This window comes from Hippocampus comes, unplaced genomic scaffold, assembly GCF_001891065.2.
Source record: "Hippocampus comes isolate QL1 unplaced genomic scaffold, H_comes_QL1_v1.1 scaffold133, whole genome shotgun sequence".
NCBI classification, from domain to species: domain Eukaryota; kingdom Metazoa; phylum Chordata; class Actinopteri; order Syngnathiformes; family Syngnathidae; genus Hippocampus; species Hippocampus comes.
In genome coordinates, this window is record NW_017805150.1 from 190,998 (window position 1) to 211,484 (window position 20,487).

A 20,487-nucleotide genomic window follows, 5' to 3' on the forward strand; every position below is an offset into this window, starting at 1 on the left:
TCAAGATGTTGGGGGGCAAAATGATCTCCTTGGAAAGGCAGGGGGGAAAGGGGGTAAACTTTTTCCACTGGCCTTTTTTTTTAAAAAAAAAAAAAAAAGTCCAGTGTTTAAATATAGTACATCTGATTCGTGTGTTTGAAATACATTCTTAACGGAATAAAAAAAAAAAAATAGTGGAAATTGCTATAGAAGAGTTGACTGTTTAATTCTTTGCATTTTATGCGGAATAAATAAAAAAAAAATAAAAAAAAAATAAAAAAGTGGAAATTGCTGTCATAAAGCCTGCCAAATTCTAAAATGAGACCACATGTGTTGCATTGCCTGTTGTCCAAGTAAACATCAAACAAAGAGAATTACTCATTGTATATTTAAAACAACACAACTTTGTAATCGGATATTCCCCCGAGCTGAACGATTATTACTACAGTGGCTTACTGAGAAGATGTGACCGTCTCCGGGTATCCGGGTAATCTCCGTAAATCTGCATTATACTGCCCCCAGGTGGCTAATGCAGGCACACCCAGCAACAGTCGCTCAGTTGATTGATCGTCTAGGTGATAGAAGAGTTGACTGTTTAATTCTTTGCATTTTATTTTGTCATGTCACTGCTGGATTTTTAAAAAAATATACAATGAAATAGAGTATTATTTTTCTTATTAAAAACACTTTTTTGAGGAAGGGGGGGTGTTGGGGAGGCTAGTTTATGGTGTCTCGAGAAATCCGACATGACGTCATGCATCACGGCAGGTTCGCTGAATTGTGGATCGCTTTCCGTAATCTTTACAATTTCATACTTTTCACCTTCATCTTTTGTCTTTTCATTTTCTTCAAGGTCCCAACACGGAAGATTCCAGGAGTGTTGCCATGTTCAAGGCGGTGCTGAAAAAGAACAGAGACGGAGGCAAAGCCAGCAGGAAGGATTCAGGTACGTGGAAGACGGAAATGTATGGCAGAAGATGGCACACCAGCCTCATCCCTCTGAACACGCGCTACAGGACAATTGCTCAGGAAAACCTCGATTGACTTTGATTTGAAAGGGGCAGTCGGGCTTAAATTAGGCCCAATTATCGGTATGTGTATACTTGGTTTCAGTCATTTCCAACCTGCTTTTCTAAATAAATAGTATAAGTGACATCTAAGGGACCAAACAGCAAGTTGATTGGACTTCACCAAAGTTCAGCCAAAATCTTGAAATGAAAGTAGAAAGATTTTATTTTATTTTTTTTTACCCCATTAGCACTTTGGAGCCACCCCGGGCCTCTTAGCTGCTTTTATGAATTGGAATCCAAGCAGCCGGTGACAGTTTAATCTGTTCATCAATTCAGTTTGGTTTATGTTAAACAGTGAGGCGGAATAGCGGGGTCGTATTCCTGCTGAGAGAAAACTCCATAACAAGCAGCCTCTATCACTTCAATTTTATTTTTTTGGGAACCATTCCAAAATGCGCCGTGTTTTTAACTTTCATTTTACCGCAGGAAATGTTTACTGTTTTTATTTATTAAACTGCGACCGGAGCAACAACCCTGCCCCAGTGTCATCGCAGATGTTTTCTTTCCTTGGATACATGACAACACGAGTCGAAATGAGTCACCGTGCCTGAGCAAATGTCGACTCGTCCTCTGCTTATCCCATATTCCATTGTGACCATTTCTGCTTGGACTGCATTATGCCCGCCTCAGCTTGCATCATGGCTAGCGCCGACTTTTATCGTCCGGTTTCCCCTGCGCTGCGTACAAAAGATGCAGCGAGTGCTACACCGCCGCTGTCTCGGCGCTCTCACGAGTGAGACGTCTGACTTCTCAACGGTTAGCGCCAGGCTTGATTTATCAGTGCTTGTTGTACGTAATTGTCGCATGCGGTTACACGCTCCGAGAGCGAGAGCCAGCAGCAGAGTTTTACGGCTCCTTGAACTGGGCCCCATTCTTCCAGTTGGGGGACCGTCCGTCATGCCCCGCCGACCCCGTCTCCCTTTCTCATGCTGGGACAATGAAACGGGGTGACTCCTCTTGGTTGTTTAGAGCTCTTAAGACAGATGAGAGGTCACCATAGAGAGGCTCTGCCCCTCTGGTGGCCCTGCATGAGGGCACCAATCGCGACACTCGCTTTTATTCTTCGTCTTCGGGCAGTTGTTGGGGTTTTTTTGTTTGGTTTTTTTTTTACAGGCAGTCATACGGGTCACTTCCTGTAGAGCGGCTAGTTAATCTGTACATTAATGGTGTGCAGTAAACATGAGTTATCTCAAGATGACTGAAATATGCCACTGCAATTAATTAGTCTAAATGCAACACCAGATCGCAACAGTAGGTCAGACTTATTTATCTTTAATTTGTTATCGGAAGCCATTTGTCCATATGTTGTTCTAGACTTCGGTCTAGTCGAAAGAACTTCAACCGAAGCGTATGGGCTTTGAACCCCATTTTGTGACAGAAGCGCTTCGACAATGCACGCTTGCGCCAGAGGTCTTTGAATTTAACCAATGCTTTGATCACATCCTGGTTTGTGTTCCGGATGAGTTCAGGTTGTTTGATCAAGTGCGAACGCAGTAACCGAGGCTCTGGTGCAGACCAACTCAACCGAAAGGAATCTGCCTTGATTTGGTCGTGATGAGAAAGCTACATCGAGGTGTGTCCCTTAGAGCTATAGTGGCGATGTTATTGGAGCTGCTGGTCTTGTGTAACGAGGTGAGGCAGTTGACTTCCACAAAACGTCTTCAGATTCAGCACGTAACGTGGTTTCCATAAACGCGTTCTTACGCCAAACCTTCTTACTGCTCATGTTTTTTTGTGGGCATTAAGATACGATTCAAGTATGACAAAACTGCTTTTCACCGAGAACCTAGTTTATGAATCCATCAAGTTTGGACGATGGAAAGTAAACTAGAGGTGTGGAAGCACCTGCGGTATATTCAAATTCCTCAATTGGGTCATTAAAACCCGGTACGGAAGGTCGTTCTGATCAAACGTGTCCTTTCAGCTCGCAGACATTTTATTTGCCCCTGAAGTTGAGAAGGAAACACTCCCCGAAGATGACGAATAACAGTGATACATCAGAATATGTGGCCCCTGACATGGCGGCAATTGACTGGAGACGACTTAAAAGCAGTCAAGGAAACTTGGTTCCCATGCCAGATCCCGCTGCAGTCATTAGCTTCGCTTTGGGATCGCCACATTGCCAATCCCACAAAAACACAGCGAGCTAATTTGGTCTCTCCTCCTAAATTCCTCCTCTCCTCCCATCTCTCCTTGGCCTTTAGATTCCCTTCTAAGTACTTTTTAAAATTTTTTTATTTTTTTTTTATGGTGTGCCGTGGTGGAAGTGGGATGCTGGTTGGCCCGGGGATCGGTTCCCTTTGATGCAAACATGTACGTGGGAGATTTGTCTCCAAAAATATATAGCTTAGGGCTGGAAATAGGTTTTTCCGAATTGACAGTTGGAATCCTATGAACTGACCATTCTGACTAAAAAGTCAACTCCGACTACTCATTTGCATTTCTACTGGAGAAAGCAGGTCCTGTCCATCGGGTCTACGTCCAATACCCGAGTCAGCCGGGGACCAAAGTGTGCCAAGTCGATCTCATATTGGTGCCGCAAGTATTGGTGACCGCAGCTGGCCCTTCAATTGCTTGAGTCGATGCAACATTTTTGGATTTATAGAAAGCAGGGTTGCACAAAAATAACTAAGTATCAGTCCAGTGGACAAGTGCCATGTGTGGGGGAGGAAGGAGTAGACAGATGGAAAATCCCGTTCATGTGTCGCTGCAGATCCAGGATTGTTTTATTTGTTTTTGCATGAGAAATGGTGTCCATCTTCATCATTTGGGAAGGTTAGCAGCCCGTTTGATGTGCTCTCTACCCCCACCTACAGGATCGGAGTGGAACAGTACTGAGCGCAACATCCGACTTTTCAACTGTTTTTTTTTTTTGTTTTTTTTTTGTCTGGCACTGATGAAGGACTCGATTCCCGGCTCTTGGTGATCTGGAAATAACTTCCCCCAAAATTTGGACTGCGGCCGGTTGTTCCTCATAAAATTTAATGTGTGACCCATGTTCTTCGGTCAAGTTTTTCATTCACTGACCGTGTGGTCAGCGTGCGCTTCGTATTCCGTGCTTTAATTGCTCCAGGCAAGTTTACCCCGCAAGTTGTCTCTGTTGCCTGGACGACAGCGCTTATCCCTTATTGTCATGTATCCTTTGTGTTTCGACTGTTTATCCCCCGGGACACGTCCTGATACAGCAGTCGTCGTGACTCCTCTCGGTTTGTCTGGCGGGCTGGAGACAGAAGCTATAACCGTAGCATGCACCTGACTGTGTGAGAGATAGCAGCACCGAGGAAAGGAACGTTTCAGCCCTTCTCCCCCGCTGTGGTTTCGGATTACCACCGGCATACTCTCAACTCCTTTGCACGTTTACAGTGACATAATCGCATGAGTCGACAGTTGTAAGAGACAATTAAAATGTCCTTTTTGATGACAGTTCTTTTTGGCGGCACCAGAAGTCTCTCTTCTCGGGTGGCTTTTCTGTTCTCAAACGCGGCACAAATTGCAGCCGGGGTCGCCTCGCTTTCATCATGCACGCGGTCTTGGGCGGCAGGGGGTGACTTTTCTACTTAAGCGAGAAATTTAATGAGGGCCGACTGAGGATAAGCAGAGCGTGACAAGAATGTGAAATTAGCTCGCTGACTTTTTATGTCTTGTGATGTCATTTTTAATGGGCCAGCGGCTGATTTGGGACAACCTCATCTCGATTTTGGAAAGAAGGTGAAAGATGAAGGGAATATTTAGAATGTGGATAAATTAGGCACAAGTCCCCTCGAGTGTGTATGTGTGTGTGTGTGTGTGTGTGTGTGTGTGTGTGTATGTGAGCAAGTGGGGGGGGGGCCCATTAAGCACAGCAATGTGTTGCCTCAGCTGTGACTGGTGCTTGTGCTGTCTCAACAGTTCTGTGACTTTCTCGGGTATTTTGACATGAAACAGTGACTGACTTGTTGCAAAGGCTTCTGACGCCACTAATTTGGTTACCAAGCAGGACTTCGAGTTGGAGAAGGTTTTGTTTCGGGGGCATTCACACAAATCTGAATAAATTACAAATACGACAGCGCCCCGTCGGGTGGTAACTGTGTTACTCGCTCATACATTACATGCTTGGTTTAAAACTGGTGGATCACGGATGGACCGCATGTTTTTTTTTTTTTCTGATGAATGGCATTTTGATGCACTTGATTAGCTGTCATTGTCATTGTACTTTTGACGACTTCAGAAAGCTCAGCTGGATCCCCAAAAGTGGGCACGTAATGTCACTCGCGAATGAGTTAGCGGCAATGTTGGCATGTAAGGTAAAAATCCCCGATTTACCATCCATCCAAAAGGCCTTTTGAGCAGGTTTAGACCTCCCCTGCTTTTGCTGCGCACGTCCAAACACAGCCCAAGCTCTGCGTAGGTTCCGCCAATGCTACGTCTCCTGTAAAGACATCGTATGACTTAAAAAAAGAAACACAGCGCCAAACAAAGTCTGCCCACTGGTTCCAGTGTCGGACTGCCCTTGCGGGCCTGGCCTTTCTCCGCCAACAGCTGGGTGGTAGCCTCTCTTCAAGCCGTATCTACCGCAGCCATTTTGAGACACGCTCCCTCCTTGTCCTGTGGTTTCCAAAAGGAATTGCTGAAAACTCCCTCAAAGTGATCTCGGTGGCGGCTGGAAGTTTCTTTTTAGAAACTCGTGCTCCTCTCCAGGTGGAGGAAGGTCCGGATGAGGCATTATGGAGTATTAAATGTTCGCGTTGTGTCATTTACCTTCACCGCGAGGCACTCAGAAGAGATGACAAACTCTTCACAGTAATTAATGTGCATTATATACCACAACAGGCAAACAAGTGCAGGGCAGCCAACCACCACAAGTTGTCTTTCCCGCAGATGACACATCGTTTGTCGTACTCACGGGACCCAAATCGTCTTCATCTTGGTGGCTCGCATACTCAGGAAAGAACTTATAAAGGTGCAAAACAATTGTTCAATCTCTATAGCTCATAAATAATCCAACATAGTTTTATTGACTCCAATGTCAACTTCCCTTCTTCCGTCCCCTCCCCCCGCCCACCTCCAAAACACATGAAGTGGCTCTTGGACTCGTGTTTGTTATTTTTGTTCCCAGTCATGTTTGTCTTGATTTTCATCTCCAGACTGTTAAGGTACGCTTTAATACGGCGGAGAAAAGAATGCGAGGGATTTCACAAAGGGGACCATTGAGTGCGGAGCGGGCCGACGCGGCTAGCGAAGCGCTGCGCAGCCAGCAGGCAACGATTTAGCAGGGCGTAGCTCAAACCACATCTTTTGGTTACACACATTCATACAGAAACGCGCATACATGAACACGCCCACAAACCTCAGGTGTGTCCACATTAGACACACCCTGTCTCTACATTTGAAAAGTAAAATAAGGGCTCTTGGGGAAGGCAGTGATCTCGGCCGACAAGTCTCACTGTTTTCTGTTTGCTTTGACTCTCTTACAACAAACATTAGGCACCGGCTACCCTAAAAACACTTGAAGTTTTGTACAGCGTGCCATTTATTTTTTTTTTTCAATTTTCTTCAGCAGCTCAAGATATTTACGCTGGAATTTTAAAGCTCAAACACAATCCGCTCCAAGATATACCGATTAACTTCTAATTTGTTTGTATTTCAAAACCTTTTTTTTTTCTGCTACCAGTGGTGGATTCCTGACTCCTTTTGAACATCTTTTACTGCTTTGACTGCGATGTTAGGCGCGAACGCGCTCCGTTCGCGCCAGCTACGAGCTGCGGCTGGCTAGCTCGTGTGGCTAAACACGGAGAGAGGCTCCTCTGAATCACCAATCCTCACCTCCACGGCGGCGAAAAAGCCGACAGGTGTCGTTATCATGAAAGGAGAGAGACGATTAGCTTAGATTGCGACAAATTTTAGTCCGAGATCCAACTTTACTCTAGTAGCCCACAAAACTAAGGCATTGCATCGAGCTAAAAATGCATTTGTGGTAAATGGAAGCAGCAGCATTTTGAATATGCACATAGAAGATAGTTTCATGGCACTCCTACCTCCTGCTAAGCGGTTTCCGGCCGGGATTCATCTTGAGGGTGGGGGGGGGGGGCCTCCATGATTTACACTGGCCTACTGTGTACCAGCTCCTCTTCCAATTGCCAAATTTGGCTCTTAAGACACTCTGTATTACGTTCCCTGTGACCCCGTGACCTCATAGTGGGAACATGGCAAAGGACAAGAAGCCAAACAAATACAAGGGTCTCATTCGAAGCAAGGGGTTACCAATGTCATCCACGACACACGAACCCACCAGTTAGAATCCCTTGGGCTCCATGGCGCCCCCTTAACACTTACCCGTCTGTAGTCATGACCAACGTCTTACATCAAAGAGAAGTCACAAGTTTTATCAGTTTTGCATGCCTTGTTTTTTTTTTTTTGAAGTCAACTTTGAAAAAGGTGATTGGGATCGTCAAGGCGGTTCATTGGCTTGAGGGGCCTGCAGGCCACAAGCTTTTCTAATTACGCCGTGACCTGCTTTGGGAGACACATTCCTTCTGTCTGATCTTCCGTTTATTTCCTTCATACCGTCAGGATTTTTTTTTTTGTTTTTTTTTTCCACCGTCTCACTAAGAACTTGAATGTTCAAGCACTCGCTTCCTGTTTGGCCAAGCGGCTGTGCATTAACAATGGCATCGTCAGTTTTGGACTGATGTGACTTAATGTTTTGCAATACATTTTTCAAGACAGACACCGGTGCTTCGACCGTGTCTGTGGAGACCTCTGTTCAGGTCTGACTTTTCAGGAGGGGGCTTTCCCGTTTCTATCCTACTTTCAACATATCTGAGCAATAGAGCCTTTTTGTAAGTGTGTCTGCAGATGAATGTCTTGCTACGCATGGCTCAGGAGGATTTGAGACAGCTTGAACTCATGACCCCAGCTGCTTTTGTGCCCGGCCTCAAAGGGAGAGAAGGGTTAGTGTCAATTGCAAAGAGAAAGAATTTGGACCAGAGTCGTCTCTCATCTTAACGTTTACACCTACTGCATTCCAATCGTTAACTTTGCTTAATTGAACAGAAAGGTCTCGCATAAGCAAACGCTTTTATTTCAGTGTGTCGAGGGCATCGGGAGAGATTTGTATTTGCTCCGGCTGCGTTAAGGGTAAGCTGATCTTAAACCATCAATGCATCACGGTGCTAATGATTTGATTCAATTCAATTGGCCGTCTTAAGTGATCAGACAAGGTGCAATTGACACCAAACGTGCACAAATTCCCCTTGAGCCGTGTTTTCTGAATGGTGAAAACACCATGCTCCTTGTTTGTTGATGGGATTTGGCTTTCCCTCGGGGGGGCAAGGACAGCTTTATAGACGCGTCCATTCAGGGTCACTGTCGCCCGGCGGTTAGTGGCGTTCTCATGACCTCACCTGGCCCGAAAGAAGGAGCTCTGCCTAATGATCTGAGCTGCTGTTGCACCGCATCGCGACGGCAACGTGAACTCCAGTCCCTTTTGCAAATATGCCAGGAAATATACTCCTGTCTTCGGAATCTGAATGGTAAGCGCCGCTGCTGATTCCAAATGGAGGCACGCGAGTTAATAGTTGTGTATGTATTGTGGACCGCAGAAGAGAGAAACTCCTTTGGCACAGGTGCGACCAAAACAAACAACAACAAAAAACTGCAATGGCGACACATAGTGCTTTTGTTGCTTATCATGTTTCATTAGCAACGTTAACAGTTACTGTACTAGGGTCACTGTCGCCCGGCGGTTAGTGGCGTTCTCATGACCTCACCTGGCCCGAAAGAAGGAGCTCTGCCTAATGATCTGAGCTGCTGTTGCACCGCATAGCGACGGCAACATGAACTCCAGTCCCTTTTGCAAATATGCCAGGAAATAGACTCCTGTCTTAGGAATCTGAATGGTAAACGCCACTGCTGATTCCAAATGGAGGCACGCGAGTTAATAGTTGTGTATGTGGACCGCGGAAGAGAGAAACTCTTGGCACAGGCGCGACCAAAACAAACAACAACAAAAAACTGCAATGGCGACACATAGTGCTTTTGTTGCTTATCATGTTTCATTAGCAACGTTAACAGTTACTGTACTGCTATCATCTCTCATCAGTCATCATTCGGGGTTTTTTTTTTTCTTTTGAACATTTTTTTTTTTTTTTTTTTTTTTCAAACCAAAGAAAACACCGTCCCATTTTATCCAGGTCTTCGTGTAAACACATGCCGACCCCGGGTTTGAAGGCCATGCGTGAAAGCCTCGGCAGGCTTGGAATGCCTCATTGACAGATCGCAGGACCTCCTGGCGATGCCGACACCCATCGTGATGGTTTCTCTGTGTAAGTTACAATGGCATGCTCTGTTTGGAGGTGGGCCGATGCCTCCTGCGTGGTTTTCTGCGGTCGAGGTGACGTGTCATCCATCTCGGTGTTAGAATAAACCACGTGCCAGACTAAGCGTGCTTCCACAGATAGATTGGACCTCACACAGAATGCTGCGGACACGATGGCAATTTCCCAAAGAAAGTGGGCGTCTGGAACGGATTCATTGCATTTAGATTATTTCTTATAGGAAATGTTGTTTCAGTTTTTCTACAAATCGGGGTAACGCCGCATGTCTTTGGTTACACCAGTCCTGGAGCTTTTTTGGCACAAGTCGTACGGTAAATATAGTGAGCTCGCTTCCAGTTTATGTGACTGAAATTGGGAATATTTGGATTAATTCTCATCTTCGGTCGATTTATTCAACTCGAGTGCTTTGCCGTCATCCATCTTCTGTTCCTTTCAAGTACAAGTCCGTTTCTTCCCATGGCCATCTTCACTGCTGCTTTATGCGGAGATATGGGAAATGTCTCAAAGAAGCCCTTCTCCCCCTTCTCCTCATCCATGCCTTCTCTCCATTTAGATTATTTCTTATAGGAAATGTCGTTTCAGTTTTTCTACAAATCGGGGTAACGCCGCATGCCTTTGGTTACACCAGTCCTGGAGCTTTTTTGGCAAATACTGAAAATAGGAAGATTTGGATTAATTCTCATTTTCGGTCGATTCATTCAACTCGAGTGCTTTGCCGTCATCCATCTTCTGTTCCTTTCAAGTATAAGTCCGTTTCTTCCCATGGCCATCTTCACTGCTGCTTTATGCGGAGATATGGGAAATGTCTCAAAGAAGCCCTTCTCCCCCTTCTCCTCATCCATGCCTTCTCTCCGAGACAGCCCCATTTCCTCACACTCACAACGCGGCTATTAATAAGTTGGACGTCTGACTTTGGAGATCAGCCGGGGCACTCCGAAGTTCCAGCAGACATTGAGACTACACACCGTCGACAGGCGTTTCCGACAGGGCGAAAGCTAAACATGCCGCCTGTTGGGTTCGTCTCCATCAGGGACCACCGGCATGGATATGAGTTCCCGTTTGAAAGTTTCAGGACAGTTGGAGAGAATTTAATCGTTGTTGATGAAAGTGACATGCCGTGGTGTAAATGTTGGAGGGTGGATCTGGATTTGTGACACAAATTCAAGTAAAAACGTGTGTTTCAAGGACCACCACTGGAAAAGGGGCCCAAGAAGAAGAGGAACTGCCTTTGAACCACTGTGGTTGTTATTTCAATTCATCGTAAAGCACGTCGTCGGGAATATTTTAATGAGACAGATTAACATCTCATTAACCCATCCTTCATCATCATTGGAGACTTGCCCCGAAGACCCTCCCCCAATCTGTTGTGCTTGTTGACCGGCCCTCTCTCTTCCCACTGTGGCTCGTAGTGTGTTAACCGTGACGGCTTTTGTCAAGAGTGTCACCCTGGTCTCGGAAGTACACAGGGAATCCACATTGGCACTCGGCGTAGCGGGGGGAAATTGCCCCTTCGTGCTTTGTTCGTCCCCTGAAAGAATTTGCATTCATTATGGCCTTTATTCATTTTCTTCATCGCCTTTACTGTATAATTAACTGCAGTCTAAACTCATCGACAGGACGGTGAGTTACCTGAAGAAAGAACAGCTGCTTATTTGTTAGTCGACTATATTTTCTTTGCAATGAATTTTGAAATTGATGCAAAAAAAATAAAATAAAAATTGCGCAATTAGTTCATATTGTGAATGTGAATGAGAAAAGTTAGTCCTTCGATGCGAGCCGAAATGAGCTCTCCTGAGACCGGGTGTGACTTCATACATGACAGGTGCGACTTTTTTAAAGCGTACCACTCACATCACATTCACATTCACATTCACACGGAATCCAAGCTGGAATTGCAGATGGTGTGGAGCACGGATGTCAAAGTCAAGGCCCAGGGGCCAGATCTGGCCCCATAAAATAAAAATTGCACAATTAGTTCATATTGTGAACGTGAATGAGAAAAGTTAGTCCTTCGGCGCGAGCCGAAATGAGCTCTCCTGAGACCGGGTGTGACTTCATACATGACAGGTGCGACTTTTTTAAAGCGTACCACTCACATCACATTCACATATCAAAATTGTACGGCGGAATCCAAGCTGGAATCGCAGATGGTGTAGAGCACGGGTGTCAAAGTCAAGGCCCAGGGGCCAGATCTGGCCCCTCACGCCATTTTATGTGGCCCACCGAAGCAAATCATATGTGTCAACTTTCGTGATTCTTGCTGAAATGGGTACCGAAATGTCAAATTGTCATGGCTAATAAATAACGCTGAGATTTCGGCCCGCGACAAAAAATGAGTTTGACACCCCTGGTGTCAAGGTACACTCGCCTGACTTGTTTGCGGGCGGAGTGGATCGGTTCCCACTCGGGGAGGGTGCGAATGTGGGTGTGAATGGTTGTTTGTCTCTATATGTGCGCTGTGACTGACTGGCAGCCAGTTCGGGGCGTAGTCTGCCTTCTGCCCGAAGTCAGCTTGGATAGGCTCTGGTGACCCTTTTCAGGATAAGCGGTGTTGAAAATGGATGAATGGAATCCAAGATTTCAGAATTGTATTTGTGTATCCTCCCATGGATGTGTTTTATCAAAAAAAAAAAAAAACTTAAACCTGAGAAAAAGAGCAATAGTGCCACAGAAACCATAAAATGAATGTGCTCAAATGTTATTTTTGTGGGAATATGTCTTGGGCCAGGTTGGGTCTGCAGGTCGCCGCGACCAGCACCTTCGGCCTGCTCCTCGTCGCCTCCGTCGTGTGTCCAAAACGTGGTTTTGCAAGCAGCGCGTGTGCCTCCAAAAACAATCTCCATTTTGGCATGAATGGTGCCATCACAGAAGTGCAATTTGCTTTTGCCAAGGGCACTCACACAACCCCAAACCGAGACAGAACCCAGTTTCAGCACTTGTTGCTTATAGTCCCGTTGGTCCTTTTTTTTGTCTTCGCTCAGTGTCCATTTCCCCCTTTTGAGAAAAAAAAAAAAAAGACATATTTGACCACAGTAAATGTTTCCACTGTGCGATGGTCCATCATTGCCTCCGGACACAGTTTACTTAAGGCCTTAAGCAAAGTTTTTGCTGGCATGTGTTAATGTAGCTAAATACTGTGGTGCTTGACAGCAGTTTTCAAAGTAACCCAAAACCCTTTGTGGTTCTATCAGCTTAAGTTGACTGCTGGTTCCTAACGCAGTGTTGTGTCAAGGATCAGAGATTGCAGATGTTGAACTCAAGTCTTGTGGCCTTCATACATTTATTTGAGGAACAACATCCTTAACTTATGTAGTACGGTGACAACGTAAAGGTCCTTGGCCCAATCGTGAGTCCAAAATTACAAGGCCTGTCCCGAATCCTGCTTCGGAATCAAAAACCACATTTCTATGAGTCATTAATCTTAACGATTTCACAGTGGGATAACGTTGCCTTTTCACAGCAGATTTGAACGGAAAGAAAGAGCACCATTTACAGCTTGCCTTGGACTCTTTCGAAGATCCAGAAATCCAGATCACCGACAGAACGCAATGATGCCACAACACTAATCAAATGTCCAGGCATGTTATGGAAAGTCTTGAAGAGCTGAAATAGACTCCACCCTAAAGAGGTGAATTCAGAAATGTGTTTGGAGCGGACTGAAAAAAGACCGAGTACTATTCAGTAGTCACATTAAATATTTATAACAGCTTTTTGGGGAAAGGAAACAGTGAACTTGGTCAAAATATGAGTCACAGCCTTATGTAGAGTGAGAACTTGTCTTGACCTGCAATTGGGACAGATCGTCACCTTTTTAATCTTTTTTTTTTTTTTTTTAAATGAGTGCCTTTAAATTATATTGGACTTTTTCATCGGGCTTATGCATGTCCTAGTGGGCTTTGGCCATCGACTTTGATGAGGGGTAATGAGCATGCATGGCACTATAATCATTTTTTGCTTGGTCTTGGGGCAGCAACGTGTAATTAGAAAGGGTTGATTTCCTGCACCACAGAAGGGCCTAAAATTGAAGGCCTTGCCCCGACCAGGGTAAGGAAAGTCACCAAAATAGCTCTGGTGAGTTTCCGTCCTTGCGTCTCTCTGCGTATAGTATCGGTCAGATGGCAGCGCCGTCACCATGACATACTGCAGCCTGTTCCCCAGCACTTGGACGATGTGCTTTTATGTGGCACCCCTTGTTTTCAGAGCCATCCACCCCAAATTACAACTCTGCGTTAATCTCTTTTGCATGCGACATGGCTCGAAACGTGTTTCAACTTAACTGAACTCACCGCGACGAGATTCGAACAAATGTAGCCGTAAAAGGAGTTCTTTCAGGACCGCCTGTGCACACGCTCGTTCGGCACCGTGTGCATTGCCACCGTTTTGAAATTACGGTGAGATGACATGCGATTGTCGTTTGAGGTAAACAGTAAAGTTTTTCAAGATAGGAGCTGTTGCTGTGACCAAATCATACACTAACTTTTTCTTCCGAAAGTCCATTAGCTTAATGCTAACGCACAATGCAAAAAGCCATACGCGGGCGAACGAAATGAGCATTGGCGTTGCAAAACGATAATCCTTTAAATGTGGATCATTTTTTCGGGATACATTTTGTATATTAATCATGGAATGTTACTGTAATTAAGGTATTTAAAAAAAAAGAATTACAGTAATGTAGAATGCAATTTTTTCTTGTGAAATTGAAATGTTTTTTTTTTTTTTCCTGAAGCTGGATTGGATTGATGGCCTTTCCATTCATTCCAACGGGGAACGATGATTTAAGATGCTCATGGAATGAATTCATCTTGTGTCTGAAGGCAGTAGTTCATCCGCCTGCTGTGCAGTGTGAGAATATAGACGCATTGGGGGTTCGTAGGTCAGGTTGACAGCAGGTCCTGGCCTTGGCTAAAACACCTTTGGGACATTCACAGGTTTTTTTCTGTATGTCAGAGGCCACGCAGAGGTGTCACCGCAACCTTTCCGCTTCCTGTGTCTGGCATTCATCTTTGTTTAGGAGCCCTTTAAAAAACACTGGACAGCTTTGTGTCTCCTGTGTTGTGGCCGGGGCCTGCAGAAAATGGCTCTCTCTGTTTCTCATTAGCCTGGCAGCCCAGCAACACTCCTCGTCCCCCGAGGGGAGAAGCGGGACGCTAAAAGATGTTTGCGACTTGTAGTTGAGACTGCGGTGATCTGTGACGGAGGCATCGCCGCACGTCTACTAAAGTCTGCGCGAGCTACTCTGTACTGCAAAGTCATTGTCATTACTGTGGTTTACCGCATCTGCTTTTATAAGCGCACTGGGCATGCTGACATATTATTAGTCAGGGATTACATGCTAGCCCGAGGTCCGTCATTCTCCATATTAATTGTAGCCATTATGAGTGTGCAACTTTGGCACCCGACAGTTGATTAGGGCGCTCGCTGACTGGCTCCGTGATTCAAATCCTTCCGTGCCGGACTGTATTTTCTCAGCGCACAAATTTTTTTTTTTTTTTTAACATCCCGGGTTTGGATTGCCGAGCAGAGCAGCCGTCGGGTAAACTCATTAGCACATTTGGAGTTGTAGTAAATCATATGACGAGGCTGTGAAAGAGAATATAGGTTAAGTTCTTGACTTGGCATCTGTTAAAAATGAATGAAAATTCAAAATAAGTTTAAAAAGGGCAACGAAAGCTTCGGTAGTTTTGTCAACCTGGCTGACTATTTACCCACGTCCGCCTGTGTCATCGCATCGAAAAGAATGCTTCTGCCTTGATAAAGTTTTATGGCGTGTCAGAAAACTAAGAGGACATTGAGTTTGACTGATATGTAGAAAGGCTGCACTGACCTTTGTCACATTTAAGGAACTGGCAAGTGATCCGCCTTCACGGTGAGATTTTACACTATTTAGGTAGTCGATGCCGTTATTGCCGTCCCACCTACATAGTCTGTGGTTAAGAGGCAAGCCTGATCAGGCTTTACTGATCTGCGCTGTACCACGTACCGTCGAAACTGAAGCGTACCACTTGGTGGAAAGGGGAAACGAGGCTTTTTACATTCCTGGCGTTCAAGCTTCAGACTCAACATGAAAGCAAAAACAAGGGGTCTGGAATCTTACTGTTGTGGGACCGTGTCAGTCACCAATTTTTAGTGAGGCCCACAAAATTATTTTTGAAGGATTACTTTATTTGAACAGTAACCCATAGTTCTTGTCTTACCGATTAAAACACATTTTTGACAAAGTGGACATAAATAAGGCGAGCTTTGTAACATTGTCTGACGCAAGTCCTCATTTTATTGCATGCTAGGATGTCAAAGCTCAAGAGAAACTCTCTAATATTGTAATGTTTTGGTTTTCCCGAACAGGAGATGTTCAGAGCCACAATGGCCAAAGAAGATTCCCACCTGAAGGAAACCTCGTGCCCCCAGGCCTCGGCAGCGCCCACCCTAACGTTCCAGATGATCTTTTCAGACTAAGCCTCGCCAAGGGAGCGTCCATGTCTCTGCCCTCCTCGCCTCTTCTTCCACGACAATCCTACATGTTGCCTTTACGTCCCAGCAAAAGATCTCCAGGTTTGTTTGTTTTTTTGTCTGTGAAAAGGCGATCATTTGTCAGTGATCCGATGTGTGTCACCTCATCCTCGTGTTTAATCAGCGCCGTATGTTTACGTTGACAAAGTGGCTGGCTGGCCATAGATTGTGTGTGTGTCTCTCTTCGTTCCGCCACGGCAAAGAACCTTCTTGTCAGCAGCCGTGTGGGCCTTCAAAGCAAGGTCGTACCTTTTGTAGCTGAACTTGTTCTAACCTGAGGCTTTCTGTCTCGCAATATCTTACCAAAGAGGATAGAAATCCTTTAAGTGGTCAACGTGGCCCCACTTACATGTGGTACTCATCTGTGCGCCGTTCTGGCCTTTGTTTATTCCGGCGACGGCTTTGATCTACACTCCTGCGTGTCGAGTTAACTGACACATACTATACGCTCGGGCTTTATCTTATCCGATGGCGTCCTCGTCGGCGTTTGTGCAGCTGTTCGAGTCCAGATGCTCATTTTCAGACCTTATTCGTGTTTACGCGACCATTGACTCATCATATTAAAGCCAATCACACCAAAAAACGCAGCACTACTGAATCCACTTACACAACCACAGAAGAGGCCGGGGCTTATGAAGGTGAAAAGGACCTTGTGTGCAGGAAAGCGGGATCGCATATTAAAGGCAACTGCCCACTTGGGAGGTTAACGTGGTACGTACATTAAAAAAAAAAAAAAAAACGGACAGAAAAAGGATGCACAAATCGGTGATGTTCTGGAGGCCAGCCGAGGAAATGGGGGATGGTCCCAAGACGCTTTTCCACTATCTTTACAGGTACCTGTGAAAACCCACATGAGAGAATTCCCACCTCCAGTTAATAAACACATCTTGCAGGAAATGTCGCAACTCTGCGACGAAAACATTGTGTCTGCGTGCTGCGAGTGTCTTCCTTCTGGGTTCTGTTTTAAATAGAAACCCATTTGAACAAATTGGCTTGTTTTGCGTCGTAGTAAAGTGCTGCCGGCTTTTTGAGATACGAACAGTCATTTGGATGATTTTAAATTTTGGGTGGGGTTTTATTTTCACTTGCAAGCAGAAGCTTTTGAAACGTTTGCTGTATGGTTAACCCAACTCAACTCAGTTCACAATGAGAAAAATTCGACCAAAAAAAAAAAAAAAGATGCTTCAAGCTGTTTATCGCCACTCTCAGTTGAAGTTTAACATCAAATGAAACAAAAAAACAAAGAAGTTTGCTCGCTTAGTGCTAATTAATGAATAGTATCTATTTGACAACCCTTTAATATGTGAACACAGACAGTAATACGACACAAGTAGACAGATATTACTATATCAAAACAGTCAGTTACATATTCTTTATCCTCAGCGCAAAATGACCCGGTCACAGTCAAATCAGCAATGGCGGAACGCAACACTGTAGCTCCAGCACGTAAAATGCGCTTTCAGAATAAGCCGCAGCGTGTGCGAATCACGCCACATATCTCCTGCGCTCAGCCATGGCCATGCTGCGAAATGGCACATTTCTCTTCAAAACGCTCGGTGTAATTCACAAGCATGCGTTAACGACATTTCGAAGTCTGAATCCATCAAGGGAAACGTCTACATGCTGCTCACAGATGTGGATTCCCGGCGCATTCCAAGAGACAATGTCTTGCGAGTGTGATGACATGAGAGGTACTTGCATGCCGTGGGACTGTCCTTAAAAACAAAAACACAAAGTCACTCTGTTCATTTGGTGTATAAATTTAAACTTCTAGAAATTGTTTTGATTATTCACCCTGAAAATAAGCCAAAAGCACGTTTTATAGTCATGCGTTTAGACTTGAATGCATCCAAAGCGTCTCCGCCGCTCCTGCTCCTGATATCCGACAGGGAGGCGGTTTCGCCACTGAATCAAGAAAGCGCTTCTGTGGCTTTGCTTCATTTTCCCGACCCGCCGCTTAATCGATTGCAGTTTTGGAAAGTTCCTTTTAATGAGAACCTCGGCGAACGCAACCCCGGCGTTGAAATTTAAGTGGGAGTTTGATGAATGCCTGAGCCGAAAAGTCCGGGTGGCGCTGGCTGCCACCGCTTTGATCAGCTAAGCCATGAAACACAGAAGTCTGCCATGTGTTGACCAGCACCTTGCCTCTTTGGGATTAATAGCTTACAAGCCTTTTTCAAAGACCCGAGTCAGGACATTTTGTTTGAATGAGTCAGTGCACCCACATGCAAATAATAGATCGCTGACGGAAAACCTGAAACCTTTGTCGTCAAAGTGTCCTAATGTAGTTACTGACCTCCTAAATGAGCTCTGGAATTGGTTGGTTGGTGGAAACATTTGTCAGAGTTGATCTTCCCATCGATGTGTCCGTTGACATTCATGTCGCCACACTGACCTCCTATGGCTGCAAGAAGTTACTGTGCAATGCATTGCTTCACAGCCCCGGCAGAACGGCCCCCCAATTTTTCTTTGATTAGATGCGCCTTTGAATTATCCAGGTTGGTTTATGCTCACGATCGTAGATATATGTCTATATTTTTAATCATCTTTGAATATTCCTTTATCAGCTTTGCAAGATTAATGTGAGTTTGATCTGCCCACGATGCCATTTCATTTGGCCTTAAATGGCTGTCATGTCAAGACGGTTGAATTTCTCATTACTCTTCGAAATGTGAGTAAGCTTCGCTCTGATTTGGGGCGGTGTTTTCCTGAATTTGTTATGGAAAGCGGCTTTCCAGATTGGTTTCGGTGTATGTGGGTGGCTCGTGGCCACCGTGTCTCTTCATTGTGTTGTGCGACATTGAATTTCAGCGGGCCGTTGGCAGAATTGTGACCGCCCATGGTGCAGTATGAGGCGGACTGACCACTGCAAAAGCTCATAATGGAGGCATCACAATTCTTTTTTTCCACCGCGTTAATGTTCAAACTTGTCTGCCGCTGTCTTACCCGTGTGGCTAACAAATCCGTTTCCCGTCAACCATCATGTCCTCCCCACCCGTGTCTCGTTGTCAATGCGTATTCAGTTTCTCGAGTTCTGTCCGGTCCTGTCAGCTCATTTGTATGTCGGCCTTGTTTTTATTTCCCGGTTGACGCTCGCATACCAACGCCTCGGTGCAGTCCTTGGTTTATTTCAATTTGCTTTCCGAGGCAGCCAGCAAAATATAGTGGCTGGGAATGACTTCCTTTCTTCCATTGTGCATGAACCACACACTTGCACAATGCAAGATTCAGGAGAATTTGTCGAGAAAGAACTGCACGAAGAAGAAAAATTTTGCACCGAGATTTAAATGGGGAGTATGTTTCAGTGCAGTAGTTTTGCACTGTTGTGTGCATTAGGTGAACTTGTCTGTAAAATTCTTGCTGCAGTGTATATATATTTATATATACAATACTTGATGTATAGTCAAATATGTTCCCTCGTGGAATAAATTTCCATAAATGATGTAATACCATCCATCAATGCGTTGTCAAGACGATGTAGCGATCCACAAGGGAGTACATATTATACAGGTTATTTGTTGCAGTCTAGCCTAACCTTGTCAACTATGCTGACAGTGGCAAAAAAAAAAAAAATCTGTTTAAAGGCATTGACGAGTGGGAACTACATAAATATGATATTAAAAAAAAATAAATCCTTGTGACCTACTCACCTCATCGCTGATGCAATCAACCAAACCTTTGAACCTGCCATATTTCGCAAGGTTGTTTGATTGATTTATCTTTTTTTTTCGCTCAAAGGCTTACTTGCCTCCTGGCACATTTCTCGCGCAACTCAAAAATGAGCTCCGCTGGTTTTCGCTTTATTTTCCCCAAAGAAAGACGCCACTTTAGTGCCACTCGAGGGGAGCTCCGCCGAAGTCACCTCTGGGCCGGTCACGCCGCGCACCAGACGTCCCGTTGGGAGATAATGGATGTCTTTCGGTGTGCCGAACCGTGAAAGATCGTGTGATGCTGCGAGAGACCTGTTTTAGACAGTTTGCTTTGATGAAAACTTCAACACTGTGCTCGACTTCACTTCAATGCACACCCTTGCCTCGCTTGCCTTTTATGAGGAAGCCCACTTTTCGATCGATACATTCTGCCCGAGAAATTCAAGAAACTGTCAGGCCTCGTAATGTGTGTCCAATATCGATGGGATCATGATTAAGTGGCGTACAAACACATACTAATAATCATTCTAGATGTTCGTATTGTCCCCAACCTTGTAATCAAAGTCAGCTAATGCCCGGATGTCTCTGAAAATGCATCCTGAGTCATTGTATTGTGATGTGGGGTGGGCTAAGATTTCTTTTTTGTCTTTCCCCTCGACAATCTGCTCAGGAAACAGTTCGGGCTGACGATCAAGAATGTGCACCATACACACAACCTGATTGGCTGTTTATGCTAACAAATCCATGAACCACGAAGGTGGAATCTGCAACTCGATTGTTCTGATTGTTGGCGGCGTTTCACCTTTAATCCAAAAAGCTTCTTCCGTTCTAAATTGTTGATGTTGACCAAAGAGAAGCATTGACCAGACAAGCTTTTAGCCTAGCTTTTATTCTTACTTCTGTACTCCAGCTCTTAGTTTTCTTCTTCATCTTTTCTGGCTGTCTTGGATGCCCTGTGGCTCCAGG

At 45.0% G+C, this 20,487-nt stretch overlaps 1 protein-coding gene and 1 long non-coding RNA gene across 6 annotated transcripts in view; one reads left to right on the forward strand and one right to left on the reverse strand.

The window, feature by feature from the left end:
• LOC109514790 (protein TANC1) overlaps positions 1–20,487 on the forward strand; it is a 77,629-nt gene that overhangs the window by 9,397 nt on the left and 47,745 nt on the right. For 4 of the 5 annotated variants that reach the window (XR_002168053.1, XM_019868166.1, XM_019868162.1 and 1 more), the window contains exons 2-3: positions 833–925; positions 15,707–15,913. Coding sequence is in view for 3 of the 5 variants with exons in the window: in XM_019868166.1 (XP_019723725.1) it covers positions 865–925; positions 15,707–15,913 (268 nt within the window). In the remaining 2 variants the exon portion in view is untranslated. Of the gene's footprint in view, positions 1–832; positions 926–15,706; positions 15,914–18,291; positions 18,370–20,487 lie in introns of those variants that run through there. The other variant, XM_019868164.1, reaches the window with a different exon arrangement.
• On the reverse strand, positions 17,230–19,500 carry LOC109514793 (uncharacterized). Its single transcript, XR_002168054.1, has 3 exons — positions 18,818–19,500; positions 18,168–18,354; positions 17,230–17,586 (listed from the first exon to the last, which is right to left on the reverse strand). It is a non-coding gene; the product is annotated as an uncharacterized LOC109514793 (long non-coding RNA).